The 22469-nt window shown below is 38.9% G+C and overlaps 1 protein-coding gene across 5 annotated transcripts in view; it reads left to right on the top strand.

Moving 5' to 3' along the window:
* The window catches only part of P4HA1 (prolyl 4-hydroxylase subunit alpha 1), a 100372-nt gene that overhangs the window by 58609 nt on the left and 19294 nt on the right, over positions 1 to 22469 (top strand). For 3 of the 5 annotated variants that reach the window (XM_077946626.1, XM_015147401.3, XM_077946627.1), the window contains 2 exons: positions 658 to 728; positions 20955 to 21054. In XM_077946626.1, the coding sequence (XP_077802752.1) occupies positions 658 to 728; positions 20955 to 21054 (171 nt within the window). The remainder of the gene's footprint in view (positions 1 to 657; positions 729 to 20954; positions 21055 to 22469) is intronic. The other 2 variants (XM_015147400.3, XM_028826493.2) reach the window with 1 other exon arrangement.

Raw genomic sequence — 22469 nt, forward strand, 5'->3', positions numbered from 1 at the left:
ATGCAGTTTTCTCTCATTCATAAATACTGCAGTGATTCACATCCTCCTTCATGGTGATTGTGTTGGCATTTGTTCATACATCTTGTAAAATACCATTGTCATTATGTAGTAATCTGTATTCCTCCCATTGGAGTTTTTTATTTAAAAAAATCCGCTGACTCAAAAGTTGGCAGTAGGAAAAACAGAATTACGCTTCTGAGCTCAGTCTTCCAGAAATTAGTTGTAAACTTAGTTGCCTTTTACTTTGCCAGAGAGATTTGAAAACAGTTTTATCTCAGTGAGAGTTTTAAAAAATGAATTTAAGGAGTCTACTATTTTTTTTTCAAAATATTTAAATAACTTCTAGATCTGAGAAAGTTTCTGTGAAACCCAGTGCTATAAATCATTTACATACAGCTTCAAATGATTTAAAAAAAAAAAAAAGTGAAAGGACAATAAATCTACAACAAAAATCTGTCAACTCATTTTCTCTTGATTTGGAAGTGGCTGTTCTTACTGCCACCTTTCTAAATGTTTTTGTGGATTTGAGACCATTACCCACCATCCAGACCAATCTGAACCCTTCCAATCACCTGTGGCTTGGCAAAATAAAACAAACAAAAAGCCCAAAATTGCCTGCTACTGGAGTAAGTCCTTGTCCTTTCTCTTTTTTTGTAGCTGAGCCGAGCTACAGTACATGACCCTGAGACTGGAAAATTGACCACAGCACAGTACAGAGTGTCTAAGAGGTAAGGGAGTAATGGAGAGAACTTCAGTCATATTTGGACCATTTCTTTCTTGGGAATCTAATTTTCTGAAAACCCATGATATCGTTTCTAATGTAGGCGATTAAGCATAGATACTTGATAATATCTGTGCTGGAGTTTTCATGATGGACTAATAAACATGGTTATGGGCAGTTAATAGAGGTTTTCCAAAGTAACATTAACTTACAAAATGTTGAGGCTCCCCAAACTTTGATAAATGAAATGTGTTCTCATATTGAACTAAGAGAAGTTCCCAAATTCCCTTCATTAAACAAGGCCTCTTTTGGACTCTGTAGTAAAGCAGGGGTTTAAAAATCTCAGGGTCACCCAGTAGCTGCAGGTATTGTGTAAGTAAGTGCCTTGAATGACTATATAACAAAGCCTTTGCAAGTTCCTTGCTTTTAACAATGTTTAAAGAGAATCTTATTGGGTTGTTAGTTGATTGATCACTAAAATAATTTTTTAAAAAGAGCTCACTGTGTAACTTAGAGCTCACAGAATTGAGTGACATTATTACAATAGAACTCCTTTTCCATCTACATGTGAAGGTTTCTCGGCTCTCATGAAAATAGAAATATCTTTGTGCTGAATTTTTATTCTAACAATTAGAGTATTTATCCACAGACACAATAACTAATGAAATATAACAAACATAAACCCCATCCATCGCATTAGGAACATCTTAATATATTTTCACTTATGTATATTTGATATTGATTGTTTAGTCATGTTATTTAGATTAACATATGTGAATAATAATTATAGTAACAATCCAGAAGATGCTATCTTTAACACAGCCTTGTTATAGGACTTTTAACACAGGCTTTTTGTTTTAGGAAATTCATATCTTTGTTAATTGTATAAATATTTTTAATATAGAGAAGTATAATGTGATAAAAGATTTTCAGGCATAAAAATGTGTCACTGTAGGACAAGGTTTAACCTTTTCAATAGTACTATTGACATTTTGAGTCAGATAATTCTTGTTGTTGGGGGCTATCTTCAGCTTTGTAGGATGTTTAATAGCATCTGTGGTTCACTAGATGCCTGTAGCACCCTTCCTTAATTTGTGACAATCAAAAATGTCTCCAGACATTGTCAAATGTCCCCTGATAGGTAAAATACCTCCCACTACCTCTAGTGACTCCACCCCTGTTGAGAATCACTGTTCTAGGATAAGAATGGAATGAAAATGTACCATCAAGGAAAAAAAAGATGTAAAATGTCCAAGTATTTAAAAAAAATTTTGTTCACATATTTTAAGTGGATGATGATGGATAGCAAATCATTATGGTATTTAGATTGCAGTGGATACATTTTTAAAGTAATCATTTTTTAGAAATTACCGACATTTTCAATATGACAAATCATTTGAAACTAAATTATGAAAAATTTTAGTTGTCAACTAAAAAAATTATGCAAAGGCGAACATAGATGTTTAACAAGCATTTTAGGAGGTACTCAGAGAAATTTTGAAGATTACTGCTGTCTTCAAAAAGACAGAAAGATGAGGCTGGACCAAATGCATTGATTGAGCATTTCCTTTTTCTTTTTTGGGCAGAACCACATGCCTTTTATATATTAACCTTAAACATTACTATACATATGTCGTGGTTTCTTGTCTCTGCTGTATAACACCACCTGCCCTTTTGCCCCAGTAAGAGAGAAAAAGTTTTTTTCTTGCCTATCACTAGCTTCGTACCTGAGACCCCTATATCAAAAGACAGATTAACAAGAGAAAAGCATACAAATTTATTTAATACAAAATTGACATGACAAGAAGACTTTAGAAATGAAGACCCCAGCCTGAGCAACATGGTAAAACTCCATCTCTACAAAAAATACAAAAAAATTAGCCAGGTGTTGTGGCATGTACCTGTAGACCCAGTTTCTTGGGAGGCTGAGGTGGGCGGAGGATCACCTGAGCCTGAGGAGGTTGAGGATACAGTGAGCCACGAGCACAACACTGCATTCCAGCCAGGGTGACAGAGTAAGACCCTGTCTCAAAAAAAGAAAAGACATAGGAAAAAAATAAGAACCCAAAGAAACAGGGAAACCGTTTTTTTTTTTTTTTTTAAACGTTTATTGAGAAACTCATATTATTCAAGAATTATGTTGAAAACTTTAGATTATCCCATTAAATCCTCTCTAGAACACTTTGGGGAGGTATTTGTAATGAACATTTCTAACTTTTTAAAAACCAGGATGAATATAAACTTTCATTTTTCTTTCATTTCTACAAATAAAAGATAGTTTCTAGTTTTAGCTCAACACAAATTGAACTAACAAGAATCAAATTTACATCTGTAAGAAAAATAACAAGTAGATGACAGTTTAGTTTTAAACTTTTTTAAAAATTTTAATTTTTATGGGTACATAGTAGATGTATATATTTATGGGGTACAGAAAATGTTTTGATACAGGCATGCAATGTGAAATAATCACATCATGGAGAACGGGGTATCCATCCCCTCAAGCATTTATCCATTGAGTTGCAAACTCTTAAGTTATTTTAGAGTTAACTTGCTATTGACTGTAGTCACCCTGTTGTGCTATCAAACAGTAGGTCTTATTCATTTTTTCTAACTTTTTAAAAAAATTATTATTATACTTTAAGTTCTAGGGTACATGTGCACAACGTGCAGGTTTGTTACATATGTATACATGTGCCATGTTGGTGTGCTGCACCCATTAACTTGTCATTTACGTTAGGTATATCTCCTAATGCTATTCCTTCCCCCTCCCCCAACCCCACAATAGGACCCGGTGTGTGATATTCCCCTTCCTGTGTCCAAGTGATCTCATTGTTCAATTCCCACCTATGAGTGAGGACATGCGGTATTTGGTTTTCTGTTCTTGTGATAGTTTGCTGAGAATGATGGTTTCCAGCTGCATCCATGTCCCTACAAAGGACACAAACTCATCCTTTTTTATGGCTGTGTAGTATTCCATGGTGTGTATGTGCCACATTTTCTTAATCTAGTCTGTCACTGATGGACATCTGGGTTGATTCCAAGTCTTTGCTATTGTGAATAGTGCTGCAATAAACTTACGTGTGCATGTGTCTTTATAGCAGCATGACTTATAATCCTTTGGGTATATCCCCAGTAATGGGATGGCTGGGTCAAATGGTATTTCTAGTTCTAGATCCTTGAGGAATTGCTACACTGTTTTCCACAATGGTTGAACTAGTTTACAGTCCCACCAACAGTGTAAAAGTGTTTCTATTTCTCCACATCCTCTCCAGCACCTGTTGTTTCCTGATTTTTTAATGATTGCCATTCTAACTGGTGTGAGATGGTATCTCATTATGGTTTTGATTTGCATTTCTCTGATGACCAGTGATGATGAGCATTTTTTCATGTGTCTGTTGGCTGTATGAATGTCTTCTTTTGAGAAGTGTCTGTTCATATCCTTTGCCCACTTTTTGATGGTTTTTTTTTTTTTTCTTGTAAATTTGATTGAGTTCTTTATAGGTTCTGGATATTAGCCCTTTGTCAGATGAGTAGATTGCAAAAATTTTCTCCCATTCTGTAGATTGCCTGATGGTAGTTTCTTTTGCTGTGCAGAAGCTGATGGTAGTTTCTTTTGCTGTGCAGAAGCTCTTTAGTTTAATTAGATTCCATTTGTGTATTTTGACTTTCATTGCCATTGCTTTTGGTGTTTTAGTCATGAAGTCCTTGCCCATGCCTATGTCCTGAATGGTATTACCTAGGTTTTCTTCTCAGGTTTTTATGGTTTTAGGTCTAACATTTAAGTCTCTAATCCATCTCGAATTAATTTTCGTATAAGGAGTAAGGAAAGGATCCAGTTTCAGCTTTCTACTTATGGCTAGCCAATTTTCCCAGCACCATTTATTAAATAGGGAATCCTTTCCCCATTTCTTGTTTTTGTCAAGTTTGTCAAAGATCAGATGGCTGTAGATGTGTGGTATTATTTCTGAGGGCTCTGTTCTCTTCCATTGGTCTATATCTCTGTTTTGGTACCAGTACTACGCTGTTTTGGTTACTGTAGCCTTGTAGTATAGTTTGAAGTGAGGTAGTGTGATGCCTCCAGCTTTGTTCTTTTAAAAGGCTTAGGATTGTCTTGGCAATGCAGGGTCTTTTTTGCTTCCATATGAACTTTAAAGCAGTTTTTTCCAATTATATGAAGAAAGTCATTGGTAGCTTAATGGGGATGGCATTGAATCTATAAATTACCTTGGGCAGTACGGCCATTTTCACAATATTGATTCTTCTTATCCATGAGCATGGAATGTTCTTCCATTTGTTTGTGTCCTCTTTTATTTCACTGAGCAGTGGTTTGTAGTTCTTCTTGAAGAGGTCCTTTACATCCCTTGTAAGTTGGATTCCTAGGTGTTTTATTCTCTTTGAAGCTATTGTGAATGGGAGTTCATTTATGATTTGGCTCTGTTTGTCTGTTACTGGTGTATAAGAATGCTTGTGATTTTTGCACATTGATTTTGTATCCTGAGACTTTGCTGAAGTTGCTTATCAGCTTAAGGAGATTTTGGGCTGAGACAGTGGGGTATTCTAAATATACAATCATGTCATCTGCAAACAGGGACAATCTGACTTCCTCTTTTCCTAATTGAATACCCTTTATTTCTTTCTCTTGCCTGATTGCCCTGGCCAGAACTTCCAACACTATGTTGAATAGGAGTGGTGAGAGAGGGCATCCCTGTCTTGTGCCAGTTTTCAAAGGGAATGCTTCCAGCTTTTGCCCATTCAGTATGATATTGGCTGTGGGTTTGTCATAAATAGCTCTTATTATTTTGAGATACGTTCTATCAATACCGAATTTTTAGAGAGTTTTTAGCATGAAGGGCTGTTGAGTTTTGTCAAAGGCCTTTTCTGCATCTATTGAGATAATCATGTGGTTTTTGTCTTTGGTTCTGTTTATATGCTGGATTACGTTTATTGATTTGCATATGTTGAACCAGCCTTGCATCCCAGCGATGAAGCCCACTTGATCATGGTAGATAAGCTTTTTGATGTGCTGCTGGATTCGGTTTGCCAGTATTTTTTTTTTTTTTTTTTTTGAGACGGAGTCTCGCTCTGTCGCCCAGGCTGGAGTGCAGTGGCCACATCTCAGCTCACTGCAAGCTCCGCCTCCCGGGTCTATGCCATTCTCCTGCCTCAGCCTCCCGAGTAGCTGGGACTACAGGCGCCCGCCACCTCACCCGGCTAGTTTTTTGTATTTTTTAGTAGAGACGGGGTTTCACCGTATTTAGCCAGGCTGGTCTCGATCTCCTGACCTTGTGATCCGCCCGTCTCTCGGCCTCCCAAAGTGCTGGGATTACAGGCTTGAGCCACCGCGCCCGGCCGGTTTGCCAGTATTTTATTGAGGATTTTTGCATCGATATTCATCAGGGATATTGGTCTAAAATTCTCTTTTTTTGTTGTGTCTCTGCCAGGCTTTGGTATCAGGATGATGTTGGCTCATAAAATGAGTTAGGGAGGATTCCCTCTTTTTCTATTGATTGGAATAGTTTCAGAAGGAATGGTACCAACTCCTCCTTGCACCTCTGGTAGAATTCGGCTGTGAATCCATCTGCTCCTGGACTTTTTTTTGTTGGTAGGCTATTAATTATTGCCTGAATTTCAGAGCCTGCTATTGGTCTATTCAGGGATTCAGCTTCTTCCTGGTTTAGTCTTGGGAGAGTGTAAGTGTCCAGTAAATTATCCATTTCTTCTAGATTTTCTAGTTTATTTGCGTAGAGATGTTTATAGTATTCTCTGATGGTAGTTTGTATTTCTGTGGGGTCGGTGGTGATATCCCCTTTATCGTTTTTTATTGTGTCTATTTGATTCTTCTCTCTTTTCTTCTTTATTAGTCTTGCTAGCGGTCTATCAATTTTGTTGATCTTTACAAAAAACCAGCTCCTGGATTCATTGATTTTTTGGAGGGTTTTTTTTTTGTGTCTCTATCTCCTTCAGTTCTGCTCTGATCTTTGTTATTTCTTGCTTTCTGCTAGCTTTTGAATGTGTTTGCTCTTGCCTCTCTAGTTCTTTTAATTGTGATGTTAGGGTGTCCATTTTAGATCTTTCCTGCTTTCTCTTGTGGGCATTTAGTGCTATAAATTTCCCTCTACACACTGCTTTAAATGTGTCCCAGAGATTCTGGTATATTGTATTTTTGTTCTCATTGGTTTCAAAGAACATCTTTATTTCTGCCTTCATTTTGTTATGTACCCAGTAGTCATTCAGGAGCAGGTTGTTCAGTTTCCATGTAGTTGAGTGGTTTTGATTGAGTTTCTTAGTCCTGAGTTCTAGTTTGATTGCACTGTGGTCTGAGAGACAGTTTGTTATAATTTCTGTTCTTTTACATTTGCTGAGGAGTGCTTTACTTTCAACTATGTGGTCAATTTTGGAATAAGTGATGTGGTGCCGAGAAGAATGTATATTCTGTTGATTTGGGGTGGAGAGTTCTGTAGATGTCTATTAGGTCCGCTTGGTGCAGAGTTGAGTTCAATTCCTGGATATCCTTGTTAACTTTCTGTCTCGTTGATCTGTCTAATATTGACAGTGGGGTGTTAAAGTCTCCCATTATTATTGTGTGGGAGTCTAGGTCTCTTTGTAGGTCTCTAAGGACTTGCTTTATGAATCTGGGTGCCCCTGTATTGGGTGCATATATATTTAGGATAGTTAGATCTTCTTGTTGAATTGATCCTTTTACCATTATGTAATGGCCTTGTCTCTTTTGATCTTTGATGGTTTAGAGTCTGTTTTATCAGAGACTAGAATTGCAACCCCTGCTTTTTTTTGTTTTTCCGTTTGCTTAGTAGATCTTCCTCCATCCCTTCATTATGAGCCTATCTGTGTCTCTGCATGTGAGATGGGTCTCCTGAATACAGCAAACTGATGGGTCTTGACTCTATCCAGTTTGCCAGTCTGTGTCTTTTAATTGGACCATTTAGTCCATTTACATTTAAGGTTAATATTGTTATGTGTGAACTTGATCCTGTCATTATGATATTAGCTGGTTATTTTGCTCGCTAGTTGATGCAGTTTCTTCCTAGCATCGATGGACTTTACATTTTGACATGTTTTTGCAATGGCTGGTACCTGTTGTTCCTTTCCATGTTTAGTGCTTCTTTCAGGATCTCTTGTAGGGCAGGCCTGGTGGTGACAAAATCTCTAGGCATTTGCTTGTCTGTAAAGGATTTTATTTCTCCTTCACTTATGAAACTTAGTTTGGCTGGATATAAAATTCTGGGTTGAAAATTCTTTTCTTTAAGAATGTTGAATATTGGCTTCCACTCTCTTCTGGCTTGTAGAGTTTCTGCCGAGAGATCTGCTGTTAGTCTGATGGGCTTCCCTTTGGGTGTAACCTGACTTTTGTCTCTGGCTGCCCTTAACAGTTTTTCCTTCATTTCAACTTTGGTGAATCTGACAATTATGTGTCTTGGAGTTGCTCTTCTCAAGGAATATCTTTGTGGTGGTCTCTGTATTTCCTGAATTTGAATGTTGGCCTGCCTTACAAGGTTAGGGAAGTTCTCCTGGATGACATCCTGCAGAGTGTTTTCCAACTTGGTTCCATTTTCCCTGTCACTTTCAGGCACTCCAATCAGACGTAGATTTGGTCTTTTCACATAATCCCATATTTCTTGGAGGCTTTGTTCATTTCTTTTTACTCTTTTTTCTGTACACTTCTCTTCTTGCTTTATTTCATTCATTTGATCTTCAGTCGCTGATACTCTTTCTTCCAGTTGATCGAGTCGGTTACTGAAGCTTGTGCTTTTGTCACGTAGTTCTCATGTTACGGTTTTCATCTCTGTCAGTTCTTTTAAGGACTTCTCTACATTGGTTATTCTAGTTAGCCATTGGTCAAATCTTGTTTCAAGGTTTTTAGTTTCTTTGTGCTGATTACGTAGTTCCTCTTTTAGCTCTGAGAAGTTTGATCGACTGACGCCTGCTTCTCTTGACTTGTCAAAGTCATTCTCCGTCCAGCTTTGTTCTCTTGCTGGTGATGAGCTGTGTTCCTTTGGAGGGGGAGAGGCACTCTGATTTTTTGAATTTCCAGCTTTTCTACACTGCTTTTTCCCCATCTTTGTGGTTTATCTGCCTTTCGTCTTTGATGATGGTGTCGTACTGACGGGGTTTTGGTGTGGGTGTCCTTTCTGTTTGTTAGTTTTCCTTCTAACAGTCAGGACCCTCAGCTTTAGGTCTGTTGGAGTTTGCTTGAGGTCCACTCCAGACCCTGTTTGCCTGGGTATCAGCAGTGGAGGCTGCAGAAGATAGAATATTGCGGAACAGCGAGTGTTGCTGTCTGATTCTCGCTCTGGAAGCTTCGTCTCAGGGGTGTACCCCACTGTGTGAGGTGTGAGGTGTCGGTCTGCACCTAGTAGGGGTTGTCTCTCAGGCTACTCAGGGGTCAGGGACTCACTTGAGCAGGCAGTCTGTCCGTTGTCAGATCTCAACCTCTGTGCTGGGAGATCCACTGCTCTCTTCAAAGCTGTCAGACAGGGGCATTTACCTCTGCCAAGGTTTCTGCTGCTTTCTGTTTAGCTATGCCCTCTCCCCAGAGGAGGAAACCTGTGTATTTTTATGCTAGGTTTGATGAGTGGATAGTCATGCAGAAGTATGACGAACAAAGAGGATATGATCTAATGGTAATAAACTAGGGGGAAATTAGCAAAGCCTGTTTGTTCAGATACTTCTTGGTATCTCTGTGTCTCAGGATAAGGATGTTCCTTTCCTCCAGGTGGAGAGAGGATACTTCTGGATTGAAAGTCTTATACTGCTCGAGAGGAAAGTCAGATAATTCTTTTTTTTTTTTTTTGAGACGGAGTCTCACTCTGTCTCCCAGGCTGGAGTGCAGTGGCGCGATCTTGGCTCACTGCAAGCTCCACCTCTCGGGTTCACGCCATTCTCCTGCCTCAGCCTCCCGAGTAGCTGGGACTACAGGCGCCCGCCGCTGCCTGGCTAATTTTTTGTATTTTTAGTAGAGATGGGTTTCACCATGTTAGCCAGGATGGTCTCAATCTCCTGACCTCATGATCCACCCACCTCAGCCTCCCAAAGTGATGGGATTACAGGTGTGAGCCACCACGCCCAGCCCAGAGAATTCTTTTGTGGTCTGCTTAAGGGGAAAAGAATAGGAGAAGGTCAGAGAGACCTTCTGCTTCTGCTCAAATGATACAGTGCCGTATTTTAGGGTAGAGTGTCCTGAACCCCATTAGAAGACATGAAGAAAATTTAAATTTGCCATAATATGCTTTCATTTTAATCACAGGAGCAATTATCCTTAAGGAACACTAATAGTAAGGATTTGCAGAAACTAATTTGCATAGACATGTTTTGATATGTGACTTACAGTGCTTCTGAACATTGTAATTAACCCGATTTTTACATTAAGCTAATTTGCCATTCTGTTACAGAACCTAATTCATATCTACAAAAATCCCTTTAAAAAAATAAAAAATAAATGGTTACAGATTTTATCAGATTATTGCATGGTTTTACACATTTTTTGTCATAAAGTTTGTAAATAGCTAAATTCTCTAGATTTGCATGCTTCTAGGAAGCATATAAAACAAAATTACAGCTGGGAGTGGTGGCTCATACCTGTAATCCCAGCACTTTGGGAGGCCAAGGTAGGTGGATCACGAGGTCAGGAGATCAAGACCATCCTGGCAAACATGGTAAAACCCCATCTCTACTAAAAATACAAAAATTTGCTGGGTGTGGTGGCGCACCTGTAATCCCAGCTACTCAAGAGGCTGAGGCAGGAGAATGGCTTGAACCCGGGAGAAGAGATTGCAGTAAGCCAAGATCGTGCCACTGCACTCCAGCCTGGCGACAGAGTGAGACTCCCTCTCAAAAAAAAAAAAATTTCATGAATTCAATGTTTTGGGAGACTGTTTTTTGGAAATTTTCTATATATACAATGGCCCTTTTGAAGAAATATCCAGCCCACAGTCAATGGACTGTTGCCAATAAGTCAAAATAAATCACTGTAGGAAAGTGATCTATACACTTAAAAAAAATAATAATAATAATAATAAATATTTCTAAACATTTCAAACCTATTTTTTAAATATTCTAGTTTTGTGGCTCAAGCAGTTTTATTGAATTTTTGAGAAAGGTACAACCATTCTTACATATTATAAATCACAGCAGAAGGTATTTAGCTACTAGCATTAGAAGGCCAGGCATGGTGGCTCATGCCTGTAATATCAGCACTTTGGGAGGCTGAGGTGAGAGGATGGTTTGAGCCCAGGAGCTTGAGACCAGTCTGAACAGTATAGCTAGACCTTGTCTTTATTTACAAAAAATTAAAAAGAAAAAAATTAGCCGAGAGTGGTGCTGCATGTCTGTAGTCCCAGCTACCCAGGAGGCTTAGATGGGAAGATCACTGGAGCCTGGGAAGCAGAGATTGCAGTGAGCTGAGATTGCACCACTGCACTCCAGCTTGGGTGACAGAGCAAAACTCTGTCTCAAAAAAAGGAAAAAAGGTATCTCAGTTGCCAAATGGAAGAAAATTTGTGTTCTGATGTCAGTCAGTTTAATCCCTTGTAGCCTGGGAACATCTGTATTTTGAATGATTTAGAAAGGAATTTCAAATATCTGTATTTAGAGAACTGTCTAAGCGATGACATCACCTTCAGTGGAAGTAATAATTTGTTCCAGCATTTTAGCAAATAGAATTTTTTTGGCAAGATATTTTTGGAACTCCTTTGCTATTTAAAAAACATAAAACAGGCCAGGCACGGTGGCTCACGCCTGTAATCCCAGCACTTTGGGAGGCCGAGGTGGGCAGATCACGAGGTCAGGAGATCGAGACCATTCTGGCTAACACAGTGAAACCCCGTCTCTACTAAAAATACAAAAAATTAGCCAGGTGTGGTGGTGGGTGCCTGTGGTCCCAGCTACTCGGGAGGCTGAAGCAGGAGTACGGCATGAACCCAGGAGGTGGAGCTTGCAGTGAGCTGAGATTGTGCCACTGCACGCCAGCCGGGGCAACAGAGCGAGACTCCATCTCAAAACACAAACAAAAAACCCCATAAAACAAAACGCTTTTTTTTTTTTTTTTTTTTTTTTAAATAGAGGCAGGGTCTCGCTCTGTCATCTGGGCCTAAGTCCAGTGGCATGATAATAGCTCACTGCTCCCTCCAACTCCTGGGCAGAAGTGATCTTCCCACCTCAGCCTCCTGAGTAGCTGGGAATACAGGTGCACACTACCATGCTTGGATAATTTTTAAATTTTTTTTTGTAGAGACAGGGTTTTACTATATTGCCTAGGCTGTTCTCAAACTCCTGGGCTCAAGTGATCCTCCCACATCAGCCTCCCAGAGTATTGGTATTACAGGCGCGAGTCATTGTATCCAGCCAAAAAAGGCTTTACTTATGTTACTGACCATCTGTTAACTTTTGGCAAGTCATCTCTGTCTTCCGGTATTAAAAAACAAAAACTCTAAGAATTTACTACAGCTTGTAAATGGAAAAGCTAATAATTTTGACTAGAGCAGAGAAATGGAATTTGAAGTTTTTGAAATGTAAACATTCAGTTTTGTGCCCTGAAAAGATAGTTAAGTGAACTCATAAAGTCTAGTTAAAGTAATATAAATAACCTATGCAAATAAACAATAATCTATTTAGAGTGGTAGAAAAACTTTTTTGATTCTGGTGGGGAAGTGATTTTCATTTTTTTTCTCTGAAGTAATTATTTCCTACAATATGGTATTTATGATATCATAAATGTAACATAAAAAATAATTTTACTTTCTTTCGGAGACAGGGTCTCACTCTGTCACCTAGGCTGGAGTGCAGTGGCACAATCATGACTCACTACAGCCGCCACCTCCTGGGCTCAAGCAATCCTCCCACCTCAGCCTCCTGAGTAGCTGGGGCTACAGGTGCACACCACCATGTCCAGCTAATTTTTGTATTTTTGTAGAGATGTGGTTTTGCTTTGTTGCCCAGGCTGGTTTTGAATTCCTGGCTGGGCTCAAGTGATCCTCTCACCTTGGCCTCCCAAAGTGCTAGGATTATAGGCATGAGCCACCATGCCTGGCTTAAATATATCATAAATATGATATTTTGGCTTATGATTTTGTTTACCTCGTTACTAAGGAGCAAATTAGTGTTAGAGTATTATATATATAAACAAATACAAAAAGTTTTGAGTTATTCAGCTTTTTTTTTTTTTTAACGGCATAACTTTTAACAACACTGCCCTCTAATGGGTTGAACTGTGGTACTCAGACTGAGATAACTGAAATGGGTGGATGTACAGTGTTATTGTATAATTTTCCCACTAAGAAGCAAAGGGACTGCATGAATTCCCAGTCTAGATTATTAGCTTTTGTTAACCAAGCACCTAGAGAAGGATTATTGGAAATTTTGTACTCTGTTACTGGCATTTTAGGGTGTGACTTATCTTTTGCCTTTGTAAAAAAAATAAAATATAGTGGTTTTAGATTAGCTAATCATAGAATATTTTTATGGATGTGTCGGGTTAGAAGAAGAAGGGTAGTGATCATGTTCAAATTATATTACTGACATTTTTCTTTGGAGGTTTTGTAACAATCTCCAAAACCTCCAAAACGGTCTTGTCTACTTCAGTGTGCCTTCCTTACTCACATATTAGAAGTGTAGTCTTGCTGTGTAAGAATGTTGCTCCCTTACTGTGTGCATTCTAGTGATATTTTACAAAAGCATAAAGTTTTTTTTTTTTTTTTTTTTTTTTTTACAGCAGAAACTCAATAGAAAGGAAAAAAGCATAGAAATGTTACTCTAATTGAACGTGCAGCTTTGGCCTCAGGTCCTGTCATTAAAGCCAAAAGGAAGATACTTTGGGCTATCTAATTTTTAATGGAAAAAAAAGGACACATATAAAGTTATCTGAAGAAATAGTTCTTTTTTCTCCTGGCACTAAATTGTGTTTTATGGGGAAAAACACTGTATAATTAGTTGACATTTTCAATTACAGTTATATGAAAGATAAATGATCTTCAAATGGTTTTAAAGCACTGAGTACTAGAAAGAAAAACCTCTGGATTTCTTAAGATTTAATCTAACACAGGAGTAAGACTTCCAGGTCCTAGAAGAATGGACAGTTAAAATACATTACAGTATAATGATCTCCACTGAATTTTTAGTAATGTTACAATGTAAATTCAGAGCTGAGTTTTTAGATAACCTGATATGTCTATAATAATGAAGACAGATTAGCAGTAATGGTTTGTTAAGGATGGGATCCAGATGAATAACTTGAAATAGTTCTTTTTTTTTTTTTCTTTTTTTTTTTTGAGACGGAGTCTCGCTTGTCGCCCAGGCTGGAGTGCAGTGGCCGGATCTCAGCTCACTGCAAGCTCCGCCTCCCGGGTTCACGCCATTCTCCTGCTTCAGCCTCCCAAGTAGCTGGGACTACAGGCGCCTGCCACCTCGCCCGGCTAGTTTTTTTGTATTTTTTTTAGTAGAGACGGGGTTTCACTGTGTTAGCCAGGATGGTCTCGATCTCCTGACCTCGTGATCCGCCCGTCTTGGCCTCCCAAAGTGCTGGAATTACAGGCTTGAGCCACCGTGCCCGGCCGAAGATAGTTCTTAAACTAAGGAAAGTCTTAATATATTTTGGGCAAGGTGTGATGGCTCACACCTGTAATTCTAGTACTTTGGGAGGTCAAGGCAGGTAGATTGCTTGAGCTCAGGAGTTTGAGACCAGCCTGGGCAATATGGTGAAACCTCATCTCTACAAAAAATACAAAAATTAGCCGGGCATGGTGGTGCATGCCTGTAGTTCCAGTTACTCGGGAGGCCTGAGGTGGGAGGATTGCTTGAGCCCTGGAGGTGGAAGGTGAGCCAAGATAGGGTCACTGCTCTTTAGCCTGGGTGACAGAACCAGACCCCATCTCAAAAAAAAGGGAGTGTTACTATGTTTTGGAGGGGATTTTACATGAAAGCCAAATTAAATAACTTCCCATGCATCAAGAATTCATTTTCCTCTGTAGTGATTACAACAGAACTACAATTAAGATGACAGGTTGACAGTTTTTTGTTTTTTAACCTACAATCAACATTGGCTTTAACTGCTAAGACTCAAACCCTTCATTGAGGTTTTTTTTTTTTTTTTTTTTTTTTTGAGATGGAGTTTTGCTCTTGTTGCCCAGACTCAAGTGCAGTGGCGTGCTCTCGGCTCACTGCAACCTCCGCCTCCGGGTTCAAGCAATTCTCCTGCCTCAGGCTCCCAAGTAGTTGTGGTTACAGGCGTGCACCATCACACCTAGCTAATTTTGTATTTTTAGTAGAGATAGGATTTCACCATATTGGTCAGGCTGGTCTCGAACTCCTGACCTCAAGAGATCCACCCGCCTCAGCCTCCCAAAGTGCTGGGATTACAGGCGTGAGCCACTGCGCCTGGCCGAGATATGTTATGATATAACAAGAAGTGCAAATAAAAACTTAAAAAATTTAAACCATTAAAATATTTTTGCCTTGCTAAGATTGTCAAAGAATACAAGGATTGAAACTGGCAAGGGTTTTATGAAATGGGTAGGTGTAAATCATTGCAACTGTTTTGGATGGAAGTTTGACATTTATCAAAATGTAAAAGTCATTTAGCAATTCCACATCTAGGAATTTATCCTACAGAGATACTCCCACAAGTGTGCAAAGATATAGACACAGCATTTTTGTTACAATATTGTTTATAATAGAGAAAAATTAGAAATAACCTATTATTTAACCAGTACTTAATTGGTAGACTTTCATGGCCACTCCTGGAATTAAAGGTTTGTGTTGTTGTTCCATTGTTTTTTTAAGAGATGAGGTCTCATTCTGTTGCCAAGGCTGGAGTGTAGTGGTATGGGCATAGCAACCTCGAACTCCTGGGCTCAAGCAATCTTCCTGCCTCAGCCTTTAAGTAGCTGAAACTATAGGCATGTGCCACCACACTTTGTTCATTTTTTATTTTTATTTTTTTGTAAAGACAGGGTCTCACTATGTTTCCCAGACTGGTCTTGAATTCCTGTTCTCAAGCGATCCTCCTGCCTTGGCTTCCCAAAGTGCTGGGAGGTTATTAGATTTTTTTTTTTTTTTTCCTAAAAGCAGTAGTTTAAAAGGCAGTGAGGAATGGGAATGTAAAGTGGTGTCACTGCTGTGGAATATAGTCTGCCAGCTCCTCAAAAAGTTTAGGGTTACCACGTGATCCAGCAATTCTATTTCTAGGTACATACCCAGAAGAATTTAAAGCAAAGAGTCAGATACACACCAATCTTCATAACAGCATTTATTCACTATAGCCCAAAGTTAGAAGCAACCCAAATGTCTATCAACAAATGAATGGATAAACATGTGGTATATATAGATAGCAGAATATTATTCAGCCTTAAAAAAGGAAACGAAATTCTGATACCCTGCTTATCACATGGATGAACCTTGAAAAAATCATGTTGGCTGGGTGTGGTGGCTCACACCTGTAATCTCAGCACTTTGGGAGGCTGAGGCAAGCAGATTGCCTTAGTCCAGGAGTTTGACACCAGCCTGGTCACCATGATGAAACCCTGTCTCTACTAAAAATACAAAAAATTTTGGTGGTGCACGCCTATAGTCCCAGCTACTTGGGAGGCTGAGGTGGAAGAGTCATCTGAGCCTGGAAGGTTGAGGCTACAGTGAGCCAAGATTGCATCACTGCACTCCAGCCTGGGCAACTGGAGTGAGACCCTGTCTCCAAAAAAGAAAAAAGAAAAAAAAGAAAGCACATGTTAAGTGAAATAAGCTAGAATTGACAAACATTGTATGATTCTTATTATAGGAGATATCTAGAACAGGCAAATCCATACAGACGGAACGTAGAATAGAGGGTTACCAGGGGTTTTGGGGAGGGAGAGATGGGAGTTGTTATTCAATGGGTACAGTTTTCTATTTGGTTTTGATGAAAAAGTTCTGAAAATGGATAGTGCTGATGGTTGCAAGGTATTGTAAATGTACTTAACACCAGTGAATTGTACACTTAAAATAATTAAAATGGTAAAATTTCTATTATATATATTTACCATAATTTAAAAAATAGTCTAAATGGCTAATTTTATGTTACATATATTTTACCACAAACTTTTATTTTTATTTTTTTAGAGACAGGTTCTCATTCTGGGGCCCAGGCTGGAGTGCAGTGGTGTGATTGTGCTCCCTGCATCCTTGAACTCCTGGGCTTAAGTAATCCTTCCGCTTCAGCATCATGAGTAGCTAGGACTACAGGCACACACTACCATGCCTGGCTAATTTTTAAACTTTGTTTGTGGAGACAGGGTCTTGCTAGATTGCCCAGACTGGTCTTGAACTCAAGCGATTTTCCTGCCTCGGCTTTCCAAAGTGCTGGGATTACAGATTTGAGCCACCATGCCCATCCTGTTTAACTTTCCTGATGTTATTCTTTGAAGCACAAAAGGTTTTTATTTGGATAATGTCCTGTTTATTCCTTTTGTTGCCTGTACTTTTAATGTCATAGCTAAACCATTGCTTAGTCCAACGTCACAAAGATTGCTCCTGTGTTTTCTTCCCACAGTTTTTATAATTTTAGCTTTTACATTTAGGTCTTTGATCCATCTTGAGTAATTCTTTTTAATATAATGTGAAGCAGAAGTCCAGCTTCTTTCTTTGCGTGTAGATAACCAGTGTCCCATGACCATTTGTGGAATGTAATAAGCATTTCTTGCTTTTGCAGTTTTAAAGGAGTAAAGTGAAAGACCGGAGTGGTAATTTGCTAGAATGGCTAAAGTGAAGGTATTTTTTTTTGGTAGCAGGAGACTTCAATAAGCAAGCATTGACAAGGAGGAGATTAAAGATAAAAGGGAGGCAATAACTGCTGGAGTAAGGCATCTAGAGTTAGAAAGGATAGTATCAAAAGCCTAGATAGAAAGTCTGCCTCTATAAGGCTGAAGGACGATGATTCCACCAAAGTACAAGAGGAAATGGTAAGACTAGATATTTAAAAGTTGTTGGTAGCAGGGAGGGAAGTTGAAGATATCAGAAGACAGGTTCTCTGTGGGTGATAGGTTCTAGGACGGAATAGGAACAATTTGTTCATGAGGCATTTAGTTCGAAGCTTTATTAGAATACTTGCCAATTTAGCATTGCAATTACCTGTAAAAATCAAGTCAGTAGTTGGTTGGTTCCTTATAAAGTTCAGACATCCATCAAATAGTGCCAGGCAGGAAAGACAGGTACATTGACATACACTAGATTAGTGCTACCAGGAACTTGGGGCAGAATTAGAAGAAAAAAATTCTTTTTTTTTTTTTTTTTTTTTTTTGAGACGGAGTCTCGCTCTGTCACGCAGGCTGGAGTGCAGTGGCCGGATCTCAGCTCACTGCAAGCTCCGCCTCCCGGGTTTACGCCATTCTCCGGCCTCAGCCTCCCGAGTAGCTGGGACTACAGGCGCCCGCCACCTCGCCCGGCTAGTTTTTTGTATTTCTTAATAGAGACGGGGTTTCACCGTGTTAGCCAGGATGGTCTCGATCTCCTGACCTCGTGATCCGCCCGTCTCGGCCTCCCAAAGTGCTGGGATTACAGGCTTGAGCCACCGTGCCCGGCCAAAAATTCTTAATATACTTAAGCAGCTGTATTCTTTACAACAGTAACACTGATTCGTCCCATTTTTGCTACACTGAGGAATTCTGTAATACTCAGCCAGTCCCAAAAAATTTGCAAGAGATCACCAAGCAAGTAATTTTAGTAATATGGGATAAACCTTAGATTCATCTAAGAATCCACCCTGTTTGTCGTGTTAGTTTCATGTTGGATTAGTAAAAACTTCTTTCTTCTCCATGTCTTCCTCTTGTTAAAGAAACGCGCACACACTGTCTTTTGCTCGCTCTCTCACGCTTGCTCGCTTCCTTTGTCTGCCTCTGGAAGCTTTGGCTTCGTCTGGCAGCGGGGGAGAAGTAAAGGAAAGCTCCTCTAAACAAGTGGTAACTAAGGTGATATCCAAAGTCTTAATTTTGCAAAAATGAAAAAGAATATTCTGGGCAGAGAGAAGAGCATACTCGCTAGCCTTAGGGCTAGAGGAAATACATTCTTGAGGAAATGTTGCTGCGGTCCTGAGAGGGAGGCAGAATATAGTGTTGGAGGCTGTAAATTAGGAGACCAAGACAAACCAGCCTGAGACACTGGAGGAATGCCTGGAGAATGAGTGTTTGAGAGAGTTTCCAAAAGGATGAGTGTTGTCACAAATGTTACCAAAGGAACAAATACAATGAGAATTGAAAAAATGTCATTAGATTGAGAAGCACAATAGGGCTATGGGTAACATTAGCAAGAGCAATTTTGAGGGAGTGATATAAGTGACTAAAGCTAGAGTACAGTGAGTTCAGAGATTAGGAATCTGACAAAGTTAGCTTGAAGAGGGAAAAGAAAGATTGGTAACTGGAGGGATATACAGAGTTGGAGAAATAATTTTTAATTGTAAAGGTGTTTATTTCCTCTGAAGTAGGAGATACATTATCTACTGAGTGACGGGAGAGGCTGAAGTGAGTTAGGGTATAGAGTGGAAGAGGAAGTAAAAGTGAAGAGCCCATTTGAAGGTGGTATTCGTGAATTTTTAGTGGGACATATCTGCCCTATTTCATGACTTTCTCCAGTAGGGTTTGGTGACACAGATATAAGCTTGGAGAAAAGAGATTTATCCAGGATTGTTTTTGCCAGACAGTTGAGTTTAGGCATTTAGAAAGAATGTTGTTATAAATGATGAGCTATGGAATCAAAGCTCAGTGAGAGGAGAAGTGAAGAAAGCGAAGGACTGATTGACTGGTTAAAAGCATATGTGAAAAAGGGATATAGTTGAATTTGGAGGTACCATTTAAAATTGAGATGTAGTTCCCATATCATAAAATCCACGCTTTTAAAGTATGCATTTCAGTGGTTTTTAGCCTTGTGCAACTATAACCAATGTCTAATTCCAGAACATTTTTGTCAAAAATCCCTGTACCCATTAGGAGTCATTTCCCATTCCCCCCAGCCCCATCCCCTGGCAACCAGTAATCTATTTTCTATTATCTATGGATTTGCCTCTTCTGTATATTTCATAGAAGTGGCATTATATAACATGTGGCCTTTTTATCTGGCTTGACCTAATATGATGTTCCATCCAGGTATGTAGAGACAGGGTCTCACTGTGTTGCCCAGGTTGGAGTGCAGAGGTGTGATCATAATTCACTGCAGCCTCAAACTTCTATGCTCAAGCGGCTCTCTTGCCTCAGCTGCCAGAGTAGCTGGAACTACAGGTGCATACCACCATGCCCAGCTAATTTTTAAAATGTTTTGTAGAGTTGAGGTCTCACTGTGTTGCCCAGGCTGGTCTCAAACTCCTGGCCTCAAGTGACCTTTCCACCTCAGCCTCCCAAAGTGCTGGGATTACAGGCATGAGCCACTGTGCCTCACCAGTACCTTTATTCCTTTTTGTGACACAATAATATTCCAGTTTATAGATATACCATATTTTATGTGTCCATTGGTAAATTGATATTTGGGTTATTTCTACTTTTTGGCTATTATATGTAATGATGCCATAAAAAATTCTGTACAAGTTATTGTATGGACATAAGATTTAATTTCTCTTGGATATATACCTAGAAGTAAATTGCTGGGTCATTTGGTAGCTGTGTTTAGCATTTTGAGCAAGTACCAAACTGTTTTCCAAAGTGGCTGCACCTTTTACATTCCCATCAGCAATGTATGAGGGTTCCAGTTTCTTCACATCCTTACCAACGGCTATAATTGTCCATCCTTCAGTAGGTGTGTTTGGGTACCTTTTCAAAATTTAGGTAGTAAGCAGAATTTTTTTCTTACAAAATATTAGCATTATGTAGATCAAGCTAAAGACCCCATGACTTCCACCATAGTCAGTTCCTATACCTTACCTGGAAGGAACATTGTTTTGTTTGGTATGGTTTTTTGAAGAATTTTTTGAAGTTCTCAATGTAGGTGGCTTTCAATGTAGCCTCCTTACATTAATCCAACTGTTTTCATAGAAGTGTTATAATAAATTTAATTAGTTTTTTCCTTCCCAACCTCTAACAGTAGAATGTGACATTAAAAAAAAATTACATTATCCATTCATAAAGATGATAGTAAGCAAGAAAATGAACTAAATGCCGTCAGTAAAGGTTTATTGTCCTATTTATTAAATATTATGGCTTTCAAAATAACAGCTATTAGTCTCCATGTAATGAAACATTATCAATAAAACTAATATTCTTCTTATTCTTAGTGCCTGGCTCTCTGGCTATGAAAACCCTGTGGTGTCTCGAATTAATATGAGAATACAGGATCTAACAGGACTAGATGTTTCCACAGCAGAGGAATTACAGGTAGGTAATCACATTATCCTTAAGTCATTTTTACTCTTCAAGAGATGCTTCAGAGGAGATTTCCTTTACACTGAACAGGTAGTCCTCAATTTGCATGATAGTTTGGGACCTTAAAAAGTGACCTGCAAGCTGCAACCATGCAAAGTGATTTTAATAATGGGAAAAATTATGATTGTTCTGTGACTTTTAAATTTCTTATTAAAACATGAAAACTCTCCCTGTTGAGTATAGATGTCTAGGGAAATGAAAAATACATATCACTAATATTAAGTACACTGTAATTTTTTTTTCTATCCCCCAGACCTCAGTTTGCCTGTCAAGTGGCCAGGGTGGGTTTTAAGAAATAATTTTTTTTTTCTTTTTATTCATTTATTTATTTTTAAGCAAATACTTTTCCTTTATTTGTAATAGTGAAACATAGGACTGACTTTTATCACTTCTCTTTTTCTACTGTTACTTTTATGTCTATAAATCATTTGTCATCAAAAGCAGCTGTCTCAAAATAATTCTTCTTCACTCTGTCATAATCACAACTTGACTCAGAATATCTGTAGTAAACAGGTATATATAGGAATGTTAGTTATAGAGAATAAACATAAAATCAATGTATAATAATCTCATTTGGTTTCAATAGTAAAAAATAAATAAATAAATAAATAAGCATAGGCCTATAAACCAGAGAAAAGAAACAGCTTAGTCTTCCCCTTTGTCAGCATTATGTCTATTCCTTAGTCTTTTCCTATAGAAAAATACTTTAAAAAATATTTGAGTTCCCTTTTCTGTATTAGTTTTTTTTTTTTAATTATCAAAATATGCACTAAAGAAACCAATGCCTTTATTATAGCCTTTCTGGTTGCAATTTTTTTTTTTTTTTTTTGTGATGGAGTGGCCCAGGCTGGAGTGCAGTGGCATGATCTCGGCTCACTACAACCCGTCTCCTGGTTCAAGCGATTCTCCTGCCTCAGCCTCCCAAGTAGCTGGGATTACAGGCATGCACACCTACACCAAGCTAATTTTGTATTTTTAGTAGAGACGGGGTTTCACCATGTTGGTCAGGCTGGTCTTGAACTCCTGACCTCAAAGAGTTCAAGAACTCCTGACCACTTGCCTTGACCTCCCAAAGTGCTGGGATTACAGGCGTGAGGCACTGTGCCTGGCCTGGTTGCAAAATTCTAAGACAGATGCAGTCAATATGCAGCTCATAAATTCATTAGAAAGGTGATACTTTTGCTTTTGCTTCTTTTCAACCTTTTTTGTTTTTTGTTTTTTGTTTTTGAGACAGTCTCACTGGAGTGCAGTGGTGCAATCTTGGTTCAGTGTGACCTCCGCTCCCTGGGATCAAGTGATTCTCCTGCCTCAGCCTCCCAAGTAGCTGGGACCACAGGCACATGCCGCCATGCCTAGCTAATTTTTGT

This window comes from Macaca mulatta, chromosome 9 (assembly GCF_049350105.2).
Source record: "Macaca mulatta isolate MMU2019108-1 chromosome 9, T2T-MMU8v2.0, whole genome shotgun sequence".
Classification (NCBI taxonomy): domain Eukaryota; kingdom Metazoa; phylum Chordata; class Mammalia; order Primates; family Cercopithecidae; genus Macaca; species Macaca mulatta.